At 44.5% G+C, this 18363-nt stretch overlaps 1 protein-coding gene across 3 annotated transcripts in view; it reads left to right on the top strand.

Annotated features, from left to right (window-relative positions):
- Positions 1-6518: 6518 nt before the first annotated feature.
- The window catches only part of SUZ12 (SUZ12 polycomb repressive complex 2 subunit), a 133165-nt gene continuing 121320 nt past the window's right edge, over positions 6519-18363 (top strand). Inside the window, exons 1-3 of one of the 3 annotated variants that reach the window (XM_030208390.1) lie at positions 6519-7154; positions 8845-8891; positions 9016-9080. In XM_030208390.1, coding sequence (XP_030064250.1) covers positions 6950-7154; positions 8845-8891; positions 9016-9080 — 317 coding nt within the window. In that variant the 5' untranslated portion in view covers positions 6519-6949. The remainder of the gene's footprint in view (positions 7155-8844; positions 8892-9015; positions 9081-18363) is intronic. The other 2 variants (XM_030208389.1, XM_030208391.1) reach the window with 2 other exon arrangements.

Below are 18363 nucleotides of genomic sequence, written 5' to 3' on the forward strand. Positions count from 1 at the left end.
CGGCCTCCCACTTAGCCATCTATCCCCCCTTCAATCTGTTCAGAACTCTGCTGCACGTCTTATATTCCGACAGAACCGATATACTCATATCACCCCTCTCCTCAGGTCACTTCACTGGCTTCCAATCAGATACCGCATTCACTTCAAGCTTCTCCTTCTTACCTACAAATGCACTCAGTCTGCTGCCCCTCACTACCTTTCTACCCTCATCTCCCCTTACGTTCCCGCCCGAAACCTCCGTTCACAGGACAAATCCCTCCTCTCAGTACCCTTCTCCACCACCGCCAACTCCAGGCTCCGCTCATTCTGCCTCACCTCACCCTATGCTTGGAACAACCTTCCTGAGCCCATACGCCAAGCCCCCTCCCTGCCCATCTTCAAGTCTTTACTTAAAACCCACCTCTTCAATGCTGCGTTCGGCACCTAACTCCTACCGTTCAGTAAATCCAGACGGCCCCAATTTGACTGACCTATCGGACTGACCGTTCACTTGTCTTTTAGATTGTAAGCTCTTTGAGCAGAGACTGTCCCTCTATGTTAAATTGTACAGCGCTGCGTAACCCTAGTAGTGCTTTAGAAATGTTAAGTAGTAGTAGTAGTATCTGCAAAATTGATCACTTCACTCTTCATTCCCATTTTCAGATCATTTATAAATATGTTAACAAGCACCAGTCTCAGTACAGAACCCTATGGTACTCCACTAGTTACATTCCATTGAGAGTGTTAATTACCTATCAAATTTATATCCCACAATATTAAAAATGTATCTAAGTCGGTTACAAAACAACATACATAAATCAAATAAACAAAATAACTTACATCATAAAATATAATATATGATCATTATCTGTTTACAACATATCATATATTTACATTAGTCAATGTCATAAAAAATGCCTCATGGAACAAATATGTTTTTACCTGCTCTTAAACACAGACAAATAAGTTATCTGACATAATTTCAGAGGGAGTTCATTTCACATTGTTGGTCCTGCTATAAAAACCATTTGTGAACCATCTTCCTCTAGACCCGGCTTGCCCAACCTGTGGCCTGCCAATATCATTTTTCTGGCCCCCAGAAGCTCAGTAGAAATACAGATTCCGGTATTTCCCGGGGCATGGCAAGATGGTGGACCGAGAGTACCTGGTGCGTGGTTGCTCCACTGCTGGATGGAAAAAGTTTCTTCTTGTTTGAACTTTGAAATGCCGCATTCTAAACGTAAAGAGGCTGCTTCCAGTCTGGACCTCCTCCCCAGCCTCAGCAAACATTGATCCGTTACGCCCACAGAACCTCACAAGTTGAGATTGAAGGTAAGAGTCCGGCTGAAGGGACAGATGAAGGTGCATTTGCGACTCTTGGATTTGACACTTTGTTGTCGCTTCTACTCATCGTTCCACCGCTGTGTCCAGCCGAGCAAAGGATCAAAGATAAGCTCCTACCTACTGCGGAAGTCACAAGTGAGGGAAGCTCTGGTGGTGGTCTTAGACCTGATAAGCTGCAGGTTGAGATTGGAGCATTGCAAGAACTTGCTTCTTCGATGGCGTCGTCACTGGAGAATATCTGGAAGGCTGTACAGCTTCTGACTACAAGGGTTTGGAAAACTAACCAAGAAACATCAATTGTGAGTAAAATGGATAAACTGACAATTTGTGATTAAATAGACAAGGATATCTAAAGTCCTTGGAACAGAATAATAAATATAACAACTTAATCTTCAGTTGCAACAGTTATAAAGACAATACCAGATTTTTAGAAAAGGTGGAACAAATCAAGAATTATAATAGAAGATTAAGCCTTTGAGTATTACATTTTCCTAGGTCACCCATATGTCACTGGTGGAGTTCAAGAAATATTTAAGAAATATTACATTACTAGTAAAACATGCCCGTTTCTGGAGCAAATGAAACGGGCGCTAGCAAGGTTTTCCTCCCGAACCCCCCCTCTGGCGTTGTGAAGCCACTGACCGCCATTGCTCCGCACCTCGTCAACACACGCCACCTTCATCTCCTGAGTCGTGAAACCACTGACGCCATTGTTCCGCCCTCGCTCTGTGACGCCATTGCTCCGCCCTCGACGTCATCACGTTTGACGCGAGGGCGGGGCCCAGAGACTGATTTCGGTGGCTTCACCACCACGAACCCGAAGGAAGTGACACTGACGTCAGTGTCCTCAGAACGTTGAGGGTGAGTTTTATTATATAGGATTCCTCATCCACGATTCCTCCATTGAATAAACTATATCACATACCATCATTGTTAAAAAAAAATCCACCTGAGCTACCAGACCAGTTTAACCAGATTCCTCAACAGGGTCTGGAAGTAATACATACATACATAGAGAGTAGGTGACGGCAGAAAAAGACCTGTACGGTCCATCCAATCTGCCCAACAAGATAAACTCATATGTGCTACTTTTTGTGTATATCTTACCTTGATTTGTATAATACAGAATATATCAGCTATCCTGGAGGATTCTCTTTCTAAAGCAGTAGATCGTGCCACACTCCTGCTATCTTTCGTATTTGAACAGGACCTGAACGTTGTTATGAGATTGTTTTGTAATTCTCAGTCTTTATTTTGTGGACACAATCTGAATATATCCAGATGTGACTAAGAACACTCAAGATAAAAGGAAATTATTCGTGGCTATGAGATCAGAAGTAGAGGCTTTGGGGGCATCTTATTTATTAGCATAACCTTGTAAACGTGTGATACGATATTTAGGTGTTAAATATGCTTTTTTGAACCTCAACAGACGAGATCCTTCTTGGATTTAAAAAAAGATCACCGGTGGTACAACAACTAATGGTAACAATATTTAGTTAAATGGGATATTAGACCAGACTAAAGCTTTCTTCATTTTATTTATTTTCTTCTTTTCATCTCCTTTGATTCATGCTGCCCCCCCCCCCCCCCCCCCCCCCCCCTGGTATTAGTGGTCTAAGAAAGAGTGAATATTTTTTATGCTTTTGGTAGATCTTTATGTGATTATTGTCTCTGTGTTTGTATTGCAAGTGTATACTTATTAAAATGTTATAAATGCTATATATATATATATATACACACAAAAACAAAAAGAAGCACAGATTCCTCCAGTGGGATCCCTGCTTTCCTGCTGTGACTCATCTAACCACGAGCTTTAGCCATGAAGCACCAGAAGTTCGGGTTGGTTCCATTCAAGTCTTGCGAGGCTTCCCTCAACTGGTATCTGTACTCTAGACTGACGTTATGCCAACTTTTAAAATGCAACCTAAAATACTAAACTAGAGTCCAATACTTTTTATATAAATCCCTAATAGAAACTTAAAAGGGTACACTATTGTCTAAACAGACTCTTATCTAAGTAGAAGAATTTAACAGAAAAAGACAAGGAAATGACTTATTCAACCCCAAGTTTACCTTTTCCCAAGTTTGAATACAATTTCCAGGAGATAAGATACACCAGTGAAGTTTTCCTTCCCTCCTCTGGCCCTCTCTGAGCACCTCTTCATCAGGACTAGAAAACACACATCAGCATGAATAATTGCTTCACTCAAAAAATAAAAAAAAAGTTGAGTTGGGGTATTTTGCATGCATCTGTCAATCAGGACCCAATTACTGAATTCTACAAATTTATTTTGTATAGCCCTTGGCGCTGAAAGCCCAAAATACCAACTCAGTGGATCTGGGTAGCTGCACAGAATAAGTTTTAAGGAAAAATCAAGGATAGCGGACCATTTTTGTGGTTGGTGCGCCCCCAACAAAATAACCTCCATAAGGCTGAACCCAAGCTTCCTTATTTCTGATGGTGTGTAGAGGAAATGTTAGGCCATGACCCACAAAAGATCCAGGGAGGCCACCTCAAAAAGAAATGTCATATAGAATATTTTTCAGTAAAAAGGTGATGGACACACAGACTTCCAGCAGGATTTTATAGAAGCCAGACCAGAGGTAGAATTCAAATACTAGACAGACCACAAATGGACTTTCCTAAAAGATCACTGACAAAAGCAAGACCAGGTAAGCACAAACGGCATCATATTATATCAGGTGGTACTGCTGGTAAACCATCAAAATATTTACAATGATTTATTTATTACATTTGTATCCTGCTCTTTCCCACATACAGCAGGTCCAGTGCGGCTTACATAGTAAAAGAAAGCATCTTACATGGTAAAGAATACAGTAAAACAAGGAAATGCAAAAAGAATATAATGAACTGTGGCAACAGTGTCCCGGAATATATGATTTAGAATAGGGAAGGTAGACAAGGATACGATAGGTGAAAGGGAAGGAGAATGGGAGGGAAATGGTAAAGGTAGAGGGAGGAGTGGCCTATTGGTTAGGGTGGTGGACTCTGGTCCTGAGGAACTGAGTTCGATTCCCACTTCAGGCACAGGCAGCTCCTTGCAACTCTGGGCAAGTCACTTAACCCTCCATTGCCCCAGGTACAAATAAGTACCTGTATATGTAAGCTGCATGAGTGGGAAAGCGCGGGGTACAAATGTAACAAAAATAAAATACTCTTGGAGATTCTACATGGAATGTTGCTATTCCACTAGCAACATTCCATGTAGAAGGCTGCGCAGGCTTCCGTTTCTGTGAGACTGATGTCCTGCACGGCCACATTGGTGATCTGCAAGGGCTGACTTCTACATGGAATGTTGGAATAGCAACATTCCATGTAGAATCTCAAATAGTAGCAACAGTGGAGGAGTGGCCTAGTGGTTAGGGTGGTGGACTTTGGTCCTGGGGAACTGAGTTCGATTCCCCACTTCAGGCACAGGCAAATCACTTAAACCCTCCATTGCCCCATGTAAACCGCATTGAGCCTGCCATGAGTGGGAAAGCGCGGGGTACAAATGTAACAAAAATAAAATAGATACTATTGGAGATTCTACATGGAATGTTGCTATTCCACTAGCAGCATTCCATGTAGAAGGCTGTGCAGGCTTCTGCTTCTGTGAGTCTGACGTCCTGCACATACGTGCAGGACGTCAGACTCACAGAAGCAGAAGCCTGCGTGGCCACATTGGTGATCTGCAAGGGCCGACTTCTACATAGAATGTTGCTAGTGGAATAACAACATTCCATGTAGAATCTCAAATAGTAGCAACAGTGGAGGAGTGGCCTAGTGGTTAGGGTGGTGGACTTTGGTCCTGGGGAACTGAGTTCGATTCCCCACTTCAGGCACAGGCAAATCACTTAAACCCTCCATTGCCCCATGTAAACCGCATTGAGCCTGCCATGAGTGGGAAAGCGCGGGGTACAAATGTAACAAAAATAAAATAGATACTATTGGAGATTCTACATGGAATGTTGCTATTCCACTAGCAGCATTCCATGTAGAAGGCTGTGCAGGCTTCTGCTTCTGTGAGTCTGACGTCCTGCACATATGTGCAGGACGTCAGACTCACAGAAGCAGAAGCCTGCGTGGCCACATTGGTGATCTGCAAGGGCCGACTTCTACATAGAATGTTGCTAGTGGAATAACAACATTCCATGTAGAATCTCAAATAGTAGCAACAGTGGAGGAGTGGCCTAGTGGTTAGGGTGGTGGACTTTGGTCCTGGGGAACTGAGTTCGATTCCCCACTTCAGGCACAGGCAGCTCCTTACGACTCTGGGCAAATCACTTAACCCTCCATTGCGCCATGTAAACCGCATTGAGCCTGCCATGAGTGGGAAAGCATGGGGGTACAAATGTAACTAAACTAAATAAAGGATGGAAGGATTAGATGAGGGATTGAGTATAAGGGATTAGTGAAAAAGGTCAAATGTAACAGTGGGGTCAAAGTGAGCGTGGACATCTTATAGCAGGAGTATCGTAGGTGATCTGGTGGAATTAAGCTGGTCCATTAGGGTAAACTTGCTTGGAAAAAAATGGGACTTTAACATTTTCCTGAAAAGTAATGATGAAGTGAATGGTTATATAAAACAGTGTTGCATAAAGACCACTTAACATAACAACTCAGTCAGAATATATAAAACAGCGCTAGGGCAGCTACAGAGCCAACCTGCGCAGGTGTAGGAACCAACTCCAGTCACGTGCTCCAATTGTCGTAAATCGCCCTCCTTCTCTACCGTTAAAAGCTGTTTGCTCTTAATTCAAAGTTGGTTAACCCTGGACAGCTATAGGAGCAGACGATCCACATTTAACAACAGCAGGGGGTCATAGAGAAGTTTAGAGCAGGCTACGTGACGTACAGCTGCGCAAAAAACGAAAGCCGCGCCTTTCCAGCCTGTACAGTACCCAGCGTGCACCCCACTGCTCTCTTCCCGCGAATTCACAGTTCAAAGACGACCAAGGCGCGCGAGCGGCGGCGCGCGTACCTCCACCAAACTTTTCCGAACCGTCGCGTCTAAGCGTCGGCTCCCCGGACCAGTCACGTCCGCCGAACCTCTCTTGCCCGCGCTCTGAGTGGGCCAACCAGACCGGGTGGGCGTGGCCGGAGGCGTGGTCGCGGAGAGCCGTGGGATTAGGTTGTACGAGAGAGAGGGAGAGGGGGGAACGGCCCCCTCCTCGTCCTCCTCCTCCTCTCTCGGAGTTTTGTGTCTGGTCGGGGCACACAAACGGCCTCTCGGTGTTATCCCCCTCCCCACCCCGCCCCCCTCAAAAAAAAGAAACACATCCTCTTCCTGTGCGGGCTGCTGGGGTTCCAAGGCAGTGGCACTCGTCAGTTATTTTTTTTTATGTTCCCCCCCCCCCTTTTTTTTATTTTTAATTAATCCCATGGAATCTGTGTGGTGGTTGGAAACGCTGAGGTAGCGGGCGAAATCCGGGGTTATCTTCCAGGCCGAAAACTCCCCGCCGTTACGAGCCCCCTAAGATTTTTGACTTAAAAAAAAAAAAAAGCCAAAACAAAACCTAACGAGGTCAGGCGGGTGATTGCGCGTCGCGACTGCGCGAGACTGCCTGGTGGTGTGGCACGCGCGCGTGCTGCCGAGGCGGTTCGGTTCCACCAGAACGGATGGCGCCTCAGAAGCATGGCGGCGGCGGTGGGAGCGGTAGTTCCACCTCAGGACCCAGTTCGGGCTCGGCCGGGTTCGGCGGCTCGTCGGCTGGGAAATGCAACAACGCTGCTTACGCCGCCTCGGCCGCCGTGCTGCCCGTGAAGAAGCCGAAAATGGAGCAGATTCAGGCGGACCACGAGCTCTTCCTGCAGGCCTTCGAAAGTGAGTGTCCGGGGATTGGTGGGTGGGGGGGAAGGCGGCTCTCCGGGGTTGTGAATTGCTTTAGCTCCACTTTCATTCCTCTGCCCCCCCCCCCCCCCCACGAGCTCTTCCTGCAGGCCTTTGAAAGGGGGGGGGGGGAACGCGACCCTGCTCTTCCGAGCGCTGGGGGAACGCGGCTCTCCGAGGTTGTAATTTGTGAATTGCTTTAGCTCCACTTTTATTCCTCTTCCCCACCCCCCACGAGCTCTTCCTGCAGGCCTTTGAAAGTGAGTGGCCGGGATTGGTGGGTGGGGGGGAACGCAACCCTGCTGTTCCGAGCGCTGGGGGAACGCAACCCTGCTGTTCCGAGCGCTGGGGGAACGCGGCTTTCGGGGTTGTGAATTGCTTTAACTCCACTTTTATTCCTCTGCCCCCCCCCCCGGGAATAATTTATGTTCTCCCCGCACCATCCTTCATGACCTGGGTTGGAATATGTCCCGTATCGAGATTTGTTCAAAAATATTAATAAAATTTGAATTGATACACGCAGCCCTTTTTATTCCGCTTCATTGAGCTCATAAATAGTTGTACAAGAGTGTTCACAAATACTGTTGTTCTTCGTACAAAGGTAGTGTGTTGTCCTGTTTGAATATGCAGATCCAATGTCTCGCCGTTAAGTTAAAACTTAATATCGCATTTATTGTTATGTTGGTTCTATGGCTGGATTATAGTTTTTTTTGTGTGTGTGATATAGTATAGTTACTGATTTGTCATATTCATATAAATCATTGATTTTAGTTTGTAATAATTTAAAGCATCAAAAACGTATATTAAAACAGCAATATATGTACTTTAAATCTGTTTAATAAGCAGATACATTTTTTCTGCAATGTGCATGCTTTCCAGAGCACGTGTAAATATGTTAGATTCGTTGACCAGAGAGGTTGCCTGATATTAGTGTTTCTTAAATGTATCATCTGTTTTATTGGCTAGCTTAGTATTTTACAGTACAAATGTATGTGTATCATTATTAACTATCTTGTTACAAATTACCAGTGGTTGTTTGCATGTTTTGGAAAACGAGTTCTACTGTAAGTGTGTGATATAAATGCACCCTAGTCTAAAAATCGGACGTTTGTCATCTTTATGAAAGGCAAGCATTTGTAATGAAAAATGTAGTCTTGTTTTAAATATCGGCTTCCAACAGATAAAACAGCAGTAGTGTGTGCTAGATTTCTATTAAGATTCTACAGTTAGCAATACAGTTAAGTGCATACTTATTTGGATGCAATGCCATATTTTAAATGTTTTGTGGAGGCTTCTCTTGTATGCTTGTTAATACACATTTGAGTTCCGAGTTTCCTCTTTGATTCTGGAGTTGTAATCAGTTTGAATAGTATATGAAATTAATGATCATTTGAAAATTGGAATCACACTGTTTGTATGCACATCACAGAAGTATGCACCTTAGATTCCAAAATTTAAAAACTTATGGAATGAAACTAGTTTGATACCTGCATGCAAGAGCCATGGATAAGATTGAGCGATTTAAGTAGAGAGAAGCAAATGTATTCAAGCATAATTTTTGATATACATTTTAACAGTGGCTACAAAATTGAAAATGTATGAAAATTCACAACAAGTATTGTAGTTTTGATGGATTTGTATTTATAAACAGCTGATTGAATAACACACACATTTTATTTTACAGAACCAACACAGATCTACAGATTTTTGCGCACTCGAAATCTTATAGCAGTAAGTAACTTAAGTCAAATAGTTGTCATGTTTATGTAAGCAGAAATTTAGATTTTGATCTTTTCTTCTGTTATTGCTTTTGAATTATAAAAATCCTTAATTTGTGTCTCTTGTTTGCTTTTAGCCAATATTTTTGCACAGAACTCTCACCTACATGTCCCACAGAAACTCCAGAAGCAATGCCAAAAGGTAACTTAATTTATTAGCATGCTTATCTGTTTAGAATTCTTACAAACAAAAGTAGCAATGGATTGCTGGGTAAAGTAAGGTTTAAAAAAAAAACCTTTAATCAATATAATTTGTATCAAGCATTGCATCCTTTGAAGTGTTTTGTTGTATTTACCTTTTGAAAAGGCTATATTTAAATGAATAAAGTGGAGAATTAAATGCATTTGTATTTGGTTAAATGTAACTTTTCTATTTGATGTTTAGGTGTAAAAATAGTATGAACTTCCTTAGAAAATCAAGAAGTGTCAGCAAAACTCAATTGCAGAATTTTTAATTTACCTGTAATGGGTATTCTCCGTGAACAACAGAATAAGGCATCCACACATTGGTGACGACGTCATCTGTCAAAATCACACTCCTAAAACTCAGAAAAACTTTTTTTTTTAAAAAGGTCCTTTTGAGCATGTGCTTGTAGCCCCTGCCACTGACTCAGCACACTTCCTTAGGGAGTCCCCCAGCCTTAGCATCAGAAATGGGGCAAAAGTGTAGGCTTATGCAGCTGACTTATACTTCTGTCAGCAGAGAACATGCATTATAAGTAAGTAACCTCACTTTATCCTTGAGCAAGCAGGATGATTCAGCCATGTGTTCATGACCCCTTAGCTGAAGGATAAAAAGGGTTGTTGCAGTGGTTTTTGATAACTGTCTCTGACCTTGTTGCTGAAGAGATTCTCACCAGAGCTGGGAGCATGGGCCATGTCTTCATGGATGCCATGCACCTGGTTGTGAATGTGCCAGCTGTGTGAGATGTAGTCTCAAAGGCATCAAAAACGCCAAATATATAAGGTGTTTTGTACATTCCTTCATATCGTGGAAGATGGGTGACGAGAGATTTATGGTGTCTGGGGGAAGGGATACCTGAACATTTCTGGCCTTTTCCAAGTAGTGATTCATGGTAGAGGATAAGCTGGAATTGAGAGTTCAGCATGACACTTCGGAATACCTTTTCACTCATTACATCTAGGGTCTTTTTTCTTTTTCAGGGAATGTGTTGGCATGGGCATGAGAGCTCTTGGACTTCTTCATAGCTGACTTGATGATGAATTGATTTGGTAGTTGAGTTTTGTCATATCCAAGGACAGTCTGAACTTGGTATTGACTTTTGTAGGTGGGTGAGTTGGAGAAGAGTGTCTACCAGATTTTGTCCCTGAAGTCCAGGAGAATTGTATGCACAGGAACAGCTACAATAGGTTTTGGAGTATCCAAATATTTGAGGATACTGAGCACCTCATTCCAAGAGTCGTGTGTTGTTGGGTGATAAAGATGGGAATCCAGCTTCTGTAGGAACTTGGGGTAGGTCAGATCCTCTAAATATACCACCTTAACCACTCTGCTTTGCATTAGGTGGAATACCCAGACAATTGTTCAAAGCTGGTGGAGGGTAGAAGTGAGAACATGTTAAAGAGATGAGGCTTCCAGATTCACAAATCTCACCTTCCTTGTCAGATTCCAGAGAGGATATGGGGAAGGAGGTGGGAGAATGACAGCCACATTTGCTGTCTAGGTGTTTGGGATCCCCATGACTGGCTCTCTAGGTTCCATCTGCTGGAGAGGGAGTGTGGGAGTCTGTACAGGGAGATGCTGTGCCGTGAACCTGCTGATGAGGAGGGATGCCTGATCCACTCTTGCTAGTCATACCAGCAACCATGGAAGTCTGTACAGCATGTTCTGTTTGTGGTGGTTAAAGGAGAGGTGGTTGCTGCCTTGCCTATCTCTTGGAGAAACAGAGTAGTAGTGGTGTCTTGAAGACCCAGATATGCTGTGCATCCTGGGCCGATTGTATAAGGAGGAATAGCTGGAAGGGTATTTGTGGTGTTTGGAGCTAGTGGACTTGTTGCTTCTGTTTCCTTGATCCTGAGCATAATAGGGTGTGTGGAGCTGCAAGTCATCCAAGAAATACATGCTGTGAAGGCAGAACAGAGGAATCCCTAGCGTTGTTGGGGATGGCTGGAGTTGAATAGGCAGCACAGGTGTTGATAGAAGCAGCTCTGGGAGATTCCCTACCTGGAGGGGATGAGTTGAAAGTTGTGTGCTAGAATAGACACCATGGCCTGTCTGGGGCAGCACCAAGGAGACTGGGAGGAGGGGCAAAGTTCAGTTGCACCAAGGTAGGTTGCGTCCAGAGCAAGGCTGGATGGGGGATGGGCAGCAGGAAATGTTGGTCAATTTAGAGCCTCTGTAGCTGGGGCAAGGAGCTAGAATGCTTTTAAAGTGTGTTTGTCTCTGGGGCGGTTTCTCCAAGTGAGTTAATTGTGATTCCTGGCATGTGGGGGACATTCTTTTACAGTACAGGCAAGTATCACATGAGTGGGTGCAAGGCAGCGGACAGCTTCCTTGTGGGTGTCCATGACATCCATCTTTTTACTGCAGACCTGGGTGTTTTTTTTTTTTTTTTTTTTAAGCTTGGCTTGGGTTCTGCCACAGTGGAGCAAAGCAGAAGGAGCACTGGATCTTATGTGGCCTGTAAGTTTGTTAGAGAGTCTCCTTTGTAGTAAGAGAGGAGATCAGGGAAATCATCCATTGGGCAGGTTGGATATAGTAGACTGAGGGAAAAAAATGTGCAGTCTCAGTAGCGGGGGTTACTAAGTTTTGTGTGTACATGGGGGAGAGGGATTTGAGTTGTCAGCTATTCAGTCCCTGCAATGTCAGATGATGTCACCAGTGTACGGCTGACTCATCATGCTTGGGAGAATTTTATTTTACGTCTTAAATGATAGCTCTAGCGTTCATTTGTGTACTGAATGATGTGTGGTAGCTCTGAAAGTGAGCAAGTATCATATTACTAGCCATTGTTTCTTAACCATTTCTTTCCTGGGGAGAGATTTTCTTTAAGGGTAAATGAGGATTTTCAAATCATTTAATTTTGCTTTTTGTTGTACAGTGGAGTGGAGGAGTTTGTTAGATCCCTGGGCTGAGACCCAGGGAAGCCAGGTTCTTATTTGGCTGCCATTTGTTGTGATCTTGGGCAAGTCACTTAACCCTCCACTGCCTCAGGCAATCTAGGCACAAAAAATCACTACTACACCTGACTAATTCACCTTGAGCTACTGAGAAGAATGTGACTAAAAAAAATGTGTAGAGTTAGACATTTTAGGCAAGTGTGAGAACAAACAACATAGATGATCACAATATAATTTTAGCCATAGTTACGTTGCCAAGGCATGTTGTCATGACCTAGTGGTTAGTGCAGTGGACTGAGTTCGATTCCCACTGCTGCTCGTTGTGACTCTGGGCAAGTCACTTAACCTCCATTGCCCCTGGTACAAAATAAGTACCTGAATATATGTAAACCGCTTTGAATGTAGTTGCAAAAACCTCAGAAAGGTGGTATATCAAGTCCCGTTTCCCTTTCCCCTTTCTTTGAATATTGGCCTTGTCTCAAAAAACATCCATTGCTATCTTTTAATAGTTGAGAACAAAATTAGTTTTCTGATACTTTTTTTTTTAATCTTAGTTTCTTGGGATAACTAAACTGTAGAAGTGATATTTTACATTTTTTTTCCAAAATTGAGACACAATGTACAGTGGGGATTTCTTGATTGCATGAGCAAAATTATTTATGGTGTTATACTAAATAATTAATTTTAAGAAATTAAACTTTTAAATATAAGTTTTTTTTCTCTGAGGACAAGCAGGCCTTCGTATTTCCTCAGCTGGATGATCTTATTCAATGGAGCTCGAGGCAGATGCTTAACGAGATTAAAAACTTTCAAGTAGTGTCCCACTGTGCATGCGCGTGTCCCTCAGTCTCGTTTTTCCTGTGGAGTAGGGAGGACAAGTGTGTTCTCAGTGGGTGTATCTCTTTCTCAGTGCCTTCCCATGTGGGTAGTTTTCCTTTTCTCAGCTATTTTTTATTTTTTTTAATTTCCCTTTTTTTTCACTAGTTTTTTTTTGGCTCTTAATGTTTCCTTTATTTTACGTGAGCTGCTAAGCCCGTTTAGGCTAGAGCACCGACTTCAATTTTGATGGCTGCCCCTTTTCTGGCTTGCAGCTGAGGAGTTCAGTTTGGCCACAATTTCTTTTTTTGATGGCCAAGGAGACCCCAGTCTCTTCAAGAGGTGCGCCCAATGTAATATGGTGATTTCTATGATGAACCAGCACTCTTGGTGCATTGGGTTCCTTGGGCCTGACCATGAGCCTTACTCTAGTTCTCTCTCTTTAAAAATGCAGTTGCGGACACAGAGGGCGTGGCAGGTCCAACAGGAGAAATTTTAGGCCCCTTGAAGGCTGGTACTTCAGCACTGGAAGCATTAACCTCGATGGCTGCCAAGACTTCAAGGGAAGCCAAAAAGCACAAGCATTGGTCCTCATTGACGCATGGTGCTGGGAGCACCGAGGCATCGACTTTGCCAGTACTCTAGAAGCACTGACACTGGGAGGAGCACTCCCCCTCCTCAGAAGAGGGGAGTCTCCGGGCATCCAGGTCCCTGCTACGGTTCAGCACCGACACTTTCTCAGGCTGCCTCCAACCCAACTCCCCCGCTTTTGCTGATACCTTCCTTTGATGAGCAGTTCGAACCATGCTCAGGGAGAAGCTGGCACAGATGCTGCAGTTGCAAACCGCTCAGGCATCGAGGGCTCTTGCACCAGCTGCAGATTCTTCCTGAGGCTCAGCCTATGCCTGTGCAGAGATCCTCTGTGCTGGCACCTCAAAAGATGTTGACATTGGGAGAGGAAGCTTCCCTGGAGTCAAATGGTAGGGTTGTACCTCAGTGCTCTTCAAGGCATGGACATGGTTCCACTAAGCCGAAGCAGACACGGACTTATTCAGCAAGGTCTGAGTATGGTGAAGAATCTGAGGGGGGGGGGGGAGCGTTCATGGGACTCAGAGGAGAAGTCTTATGGGATACCTTCTGATCCCTCCCCACCAAAATAGAAATGTAAATCTCCACCAGAGGGTGTCTTTTTCATTGGTTTTGTTAGGGAAATGGCTTGGACCATTCCATTTAAGTTGGAGATGGAGGAATTGCCTAGGGCAGAAGTATCAACTGTCCTAGACTGCGAGTCTCCTCCAAAAGAAGGGGTCCCAGTACCATTGCACCATATCCTTAAAAGATGCACTGTCGAAGAACTGGGAATCTTCCCTCAGTGCAGACTGCACCTAAGAAGGTGGATGCTCAGTGGTCAAATCCACCCTCAAACCAGCTAAGAGACTTATGCCTTTGCACCTCCAGGTAAAGAGGCTTGGATACTGGTCTCATTTGGGAGGAAAGCTCTACTCTACATGAGGCTTTGGTCCACAGCACACTTGCGGATTCTCTCCCACAGGATCAGGTCGCAGAGCTTTGCCAGTTGGCAAATAAACATCTGGAGTATTGGAAATATCTGGCCAGGGTGCATACGATTCTTTTGCTACAGCGTACAGACTCTCCACCATGGGTGTGGGGATGCGCAGACTCTCATGGCTCCCTGTCTCTGACCTAGAACCAGCAGTTCAGGAGAGATTGGTGGATGTTCCTTGCTTAGGTGACAACCTGTTTGGAGATAAGGTAGAAGAGATCATAGACTTCATCAAGAAATTTACAGATACCATCCAAACTGTCTCAGCAATTTATGGCTACAGCCTCCTTTTCAATGAGGTTTTCGAGTAGGCCTAGGCGGCAACTCTACTATTCTCAGAGGGTTAGGTTTCCACCACATCTACCCAGAACCCCCAGGCCCAGCATGCATGGGCTGACTGGCCCTGCCCTCAAAGCCCAAGCCAGCACCATGTTCAAAGCAAGGAATGAACTTTTGACTGGCTCCAGGAGAGCATAGCTACTGTCAAAGTAGCTATCCCGGACAGCTTACTGATAGGGGAAAGGCTGAATTTTTACCAATACAGATGGTCCCTTGTAACTTCTAACTGGTGGGTTCTTCAAATAGTCCATCTCGGTTATGCCCTACATGAGCTCTGAGCACAAGCAGGTACTTGTAGAGGGGGAATCTCCGCCCTTCTAAAGGCTAATGAGCTTGAACCCATATCACCAGAGCAAGAAGGGAAGGGATTCTATTCCAGGCATCTTATTGTGCCGAAAACAGATGAGAATTTCATCCATAACCTACGCTCTGAACAAATTTCTGCTCAAAGAAGTTCAGGATGATTTCTCTGAGCACCCTTCTTCCCATGATTCAGGAAAACAATTGGCTATGCTCTCTGGAAAAGGATGCCTATACCCACATTTCGATACTTCTCAGAGGAGGTATCTCCAGATTTTGGATAGGGAAACACCACTATCAGTACTATGTTCTGCCATTTGGCCTTACATTAGCTCCTATGGTATTCACCAAGTGTCTAGCGGTATAGCAGTGTATTTACACAGACTTGGAGTATATGTTCTTCCCTATCTGGACAACTGGCTGGTTAAAAGCACATTGCTGGATGGGGCGTCAGTCATTTTGCTGGCTTCCACTAAGAGATATTACTCTTAAGTAGAGGAAGTTTGATGTCTGGTGTGAGGGTAGAGCCTTAGATCTCCTCACCTGCCCTACACAAAAACTGTTTGAATACCTCCTGCACCTTTCTGAGTCTGGTTTGAAAGCCATCTCTATAAGGGTTCATCTAAGTGCAATTAGTACTTATCATGACCCTGTGGGAGATAAGGCCATTTCTGTACAGTTTCTAGTTGTTCACTTCATGAAAGGTTTGTTAACCAACAAAGCCCCCCGCCAAGCCTCCAGTGTGTCATGGGATCTCAGTGTTGTCCTCACTCAGTTGCTGAAGGCTCCTTTTGATCTACTTGATGCCAGTCATCTGAAGTATTTGACCTGAAGAATTTGTTCAATGTGTAAAATGCAACTCCCCCCCTTCCCAGCCCAGTTTTGTTTAGTTCAGTTCCAGGCTGCACCTAAACAGTTGATATGAGCATATTTTCAGGTTAATTGAATTCAGACCTCGACTTTTCGAATCCCTGTTCTCCTAGCATTGTTGTTTTCAGTAAGCCTGATAGCTAGAGATCCCTGGCTGTGAGAATATAAAGACCTGCTTGTCCTCTGAGAAAGCAAAGTTTCTCTTGCAGGTGTTCTCCAAGGACAGCAGGCCAAGTGTTCTCACACACAGTCCCACCTCCCCTTGGAGTTTTTATAACTGAGGGACCCAAGCTCGTGGGCTGGGCAGGAAAGCATCACAGTATACATGGTGGGACGTTGCTAGAAAGTTCTTAGTCTTGCTAGTCAGCATCTGCACTGAGCTCTGTGGGTTGATGTCATCCAACTGTGAAAATACTTGGCCTGCTGTCCTCGGAGATCATCTGCTACAGGTGAGTAACTTTGCTTTACTAGCAAACCTTATCATTTTTATTTTTTATTTATATCAATTTATATACCGTATCTTATTGCAATTGCAAACCAGAACGGTTTACATATATAAAAAATACAATTTGTATATACAAATAAACAGACAAGGAACTCCATGACAAGAAAGCACAGCAAATCAGAATTAACTACATAGTACAAACCAAGATGGATTATATTTAATAAACAGTGAGGTTACCCTTTTATTTGACCTTATCTCTTATTCTAAGTTCTGTTCTACATAATTTATAAAGATCACATAGTATTTGTAAGAATGGAAAAACCTATATATCTGTTATCTGAAACGAAATATGTTATAGCACTATTCTTGAAACCACTTAGAAAGATCAACAGGAGCAACTTACAGGCATAAGCAGGTATGATGCTTCTTTCACCACAATTAACCAGCTTTGGTCTTTACAATATTCAGACATTCTCTTGATAGATTTTTTTATTACAGTTCTTTGTATCTTCAGATTTACTGTAGAAGGTAAATATAAATAACAAGGTGCCTAAGACTTTGCAATTGGGGTGTCTGGAGAGGGTCCAAACTAGAGAGTGACACGGGGACAGTTTGGCCCTGTCCCCGCGGGTTCTGTCCTCATCAACAGAAGCCTTGAACACTTATGATTTTATATTTAAACTAGTAAAAAAGGCCCGTTTCTGGAACAAATGAAACGGGCACTAGCAAGGTTTTCCTGGGAGTGTGTATGTTTGAGAGAGAGCCAGAGTGAATGTACGGGTGTGTGACATAGAGTGAGACTGTGTGACAGTGTGTGTGTGAGAATGAGAGTGTGCGGCAGGGCCCCCCCCCCCTCTCCTGTTCCTTACGCCCCTCACCCCCTTCCTCCCAGTTCCAGCGTGGCCCCCCCTCCCTCCACCTTTCAGGTTCGTGCCCCTCCCTCTCACCTTCAGGGGCTCTCCCTCCCTCCTTGCCCGTTTCTGTTTGAAAGGAAACGGGCGCTAGCAGACCCACCTCCAAGCCGAAGGAGCCACTGTCCCAGGCACATTAGAACATTGGTGGTGAGTTTTATTATATAGGATATCACAGAAAGCAAGAAGTGCACTATTGAATAGGTTCCAGAGTTGGTTATTTGTTCTCTGCTGGGTTGGGGAGGGGGATTAGGAATAATGGTAGCTCTGGGACCACAGCGGCATGCAGTGAGATAGTGTATGTGTGAGTGTGACAGGAAACTGTGTGTGTGTGTGAGAGTGTGTGTGACAGTGAGACACAGAGTGAAAGACTGGTTGCGTGTGAGAGAGAGCGTATGTGTGTGTGACACAGAGATAGTGTGTGACAGACTATGTGTGTGGGTGTCTCCATATTCTTCTCCTTCCAGCAAGCCCTTGCAGCAGCACAGGGGTGGGCAGTGAAACAGAGTGTATGTGTGACTGACAGTGTGTGTGTGTTTGAGAGAGTGTGTGTCACAGTGACACAGAGTGAAAGAGTGTGTGTGTGAGAGTGTGTCTGTGCATGACCCCTTCTGTCCAAGGTGCAGGGTCGTCCCCCCCCTTTTTTTTAATCCCGCGATTGTACTCTTTTCCCATGCCCTCCATCCATCCATGTGCAACATTTGTCCTCTCCCCTTCCCTCCCGTTCTCTTCTGTCCCCCCCTCTCCATGTGTCTTTGTCTGCCATGTCTCCCCTTCAAGTTCCAGGCCCTCCCTCCCCTCCCCTCCTCTCCTCTCCCTCAAGTTCCTGCCCCCTCCTCCCTTAAGTGTACCTGCTGTTAACCAAGTTTGTCAGTCAGCTTCGTGCAGAGGAGTCTGCAGTTTGCTGTAGCTTCAGGCGCACCCTGCTTAAAGCTTGCGTTATGGTCGACTCCCCCTGGTGAGGCGCCGGGAGGGCGGCTGTGTCTTCACTTTTTTTTTTTTTTTGTTAGTGCGATGGGACGGCGGTATTCGTGTCAGCTGGGCGGCAGGTTCGGGAGTGCGGCAGTGTCTGGGCGGGCGGTCCAGGAGGGCGGCAATA

Source organism: Microcaecilia unicolor, chromosome 6 (assembly GCF_901765095.1).
Source record: "Microcaecilia unicolor chromosome 6, aMicUni1.1, whole genome shotgun sequence".
In the NCBI taxonomy this organism is placed as follows: Eukaryota; Metazoa; Chordata; class Amphibia; order Gymnophiona; family Siphonopidae; genus Microcaecilia; species Microcaecilia unicolor.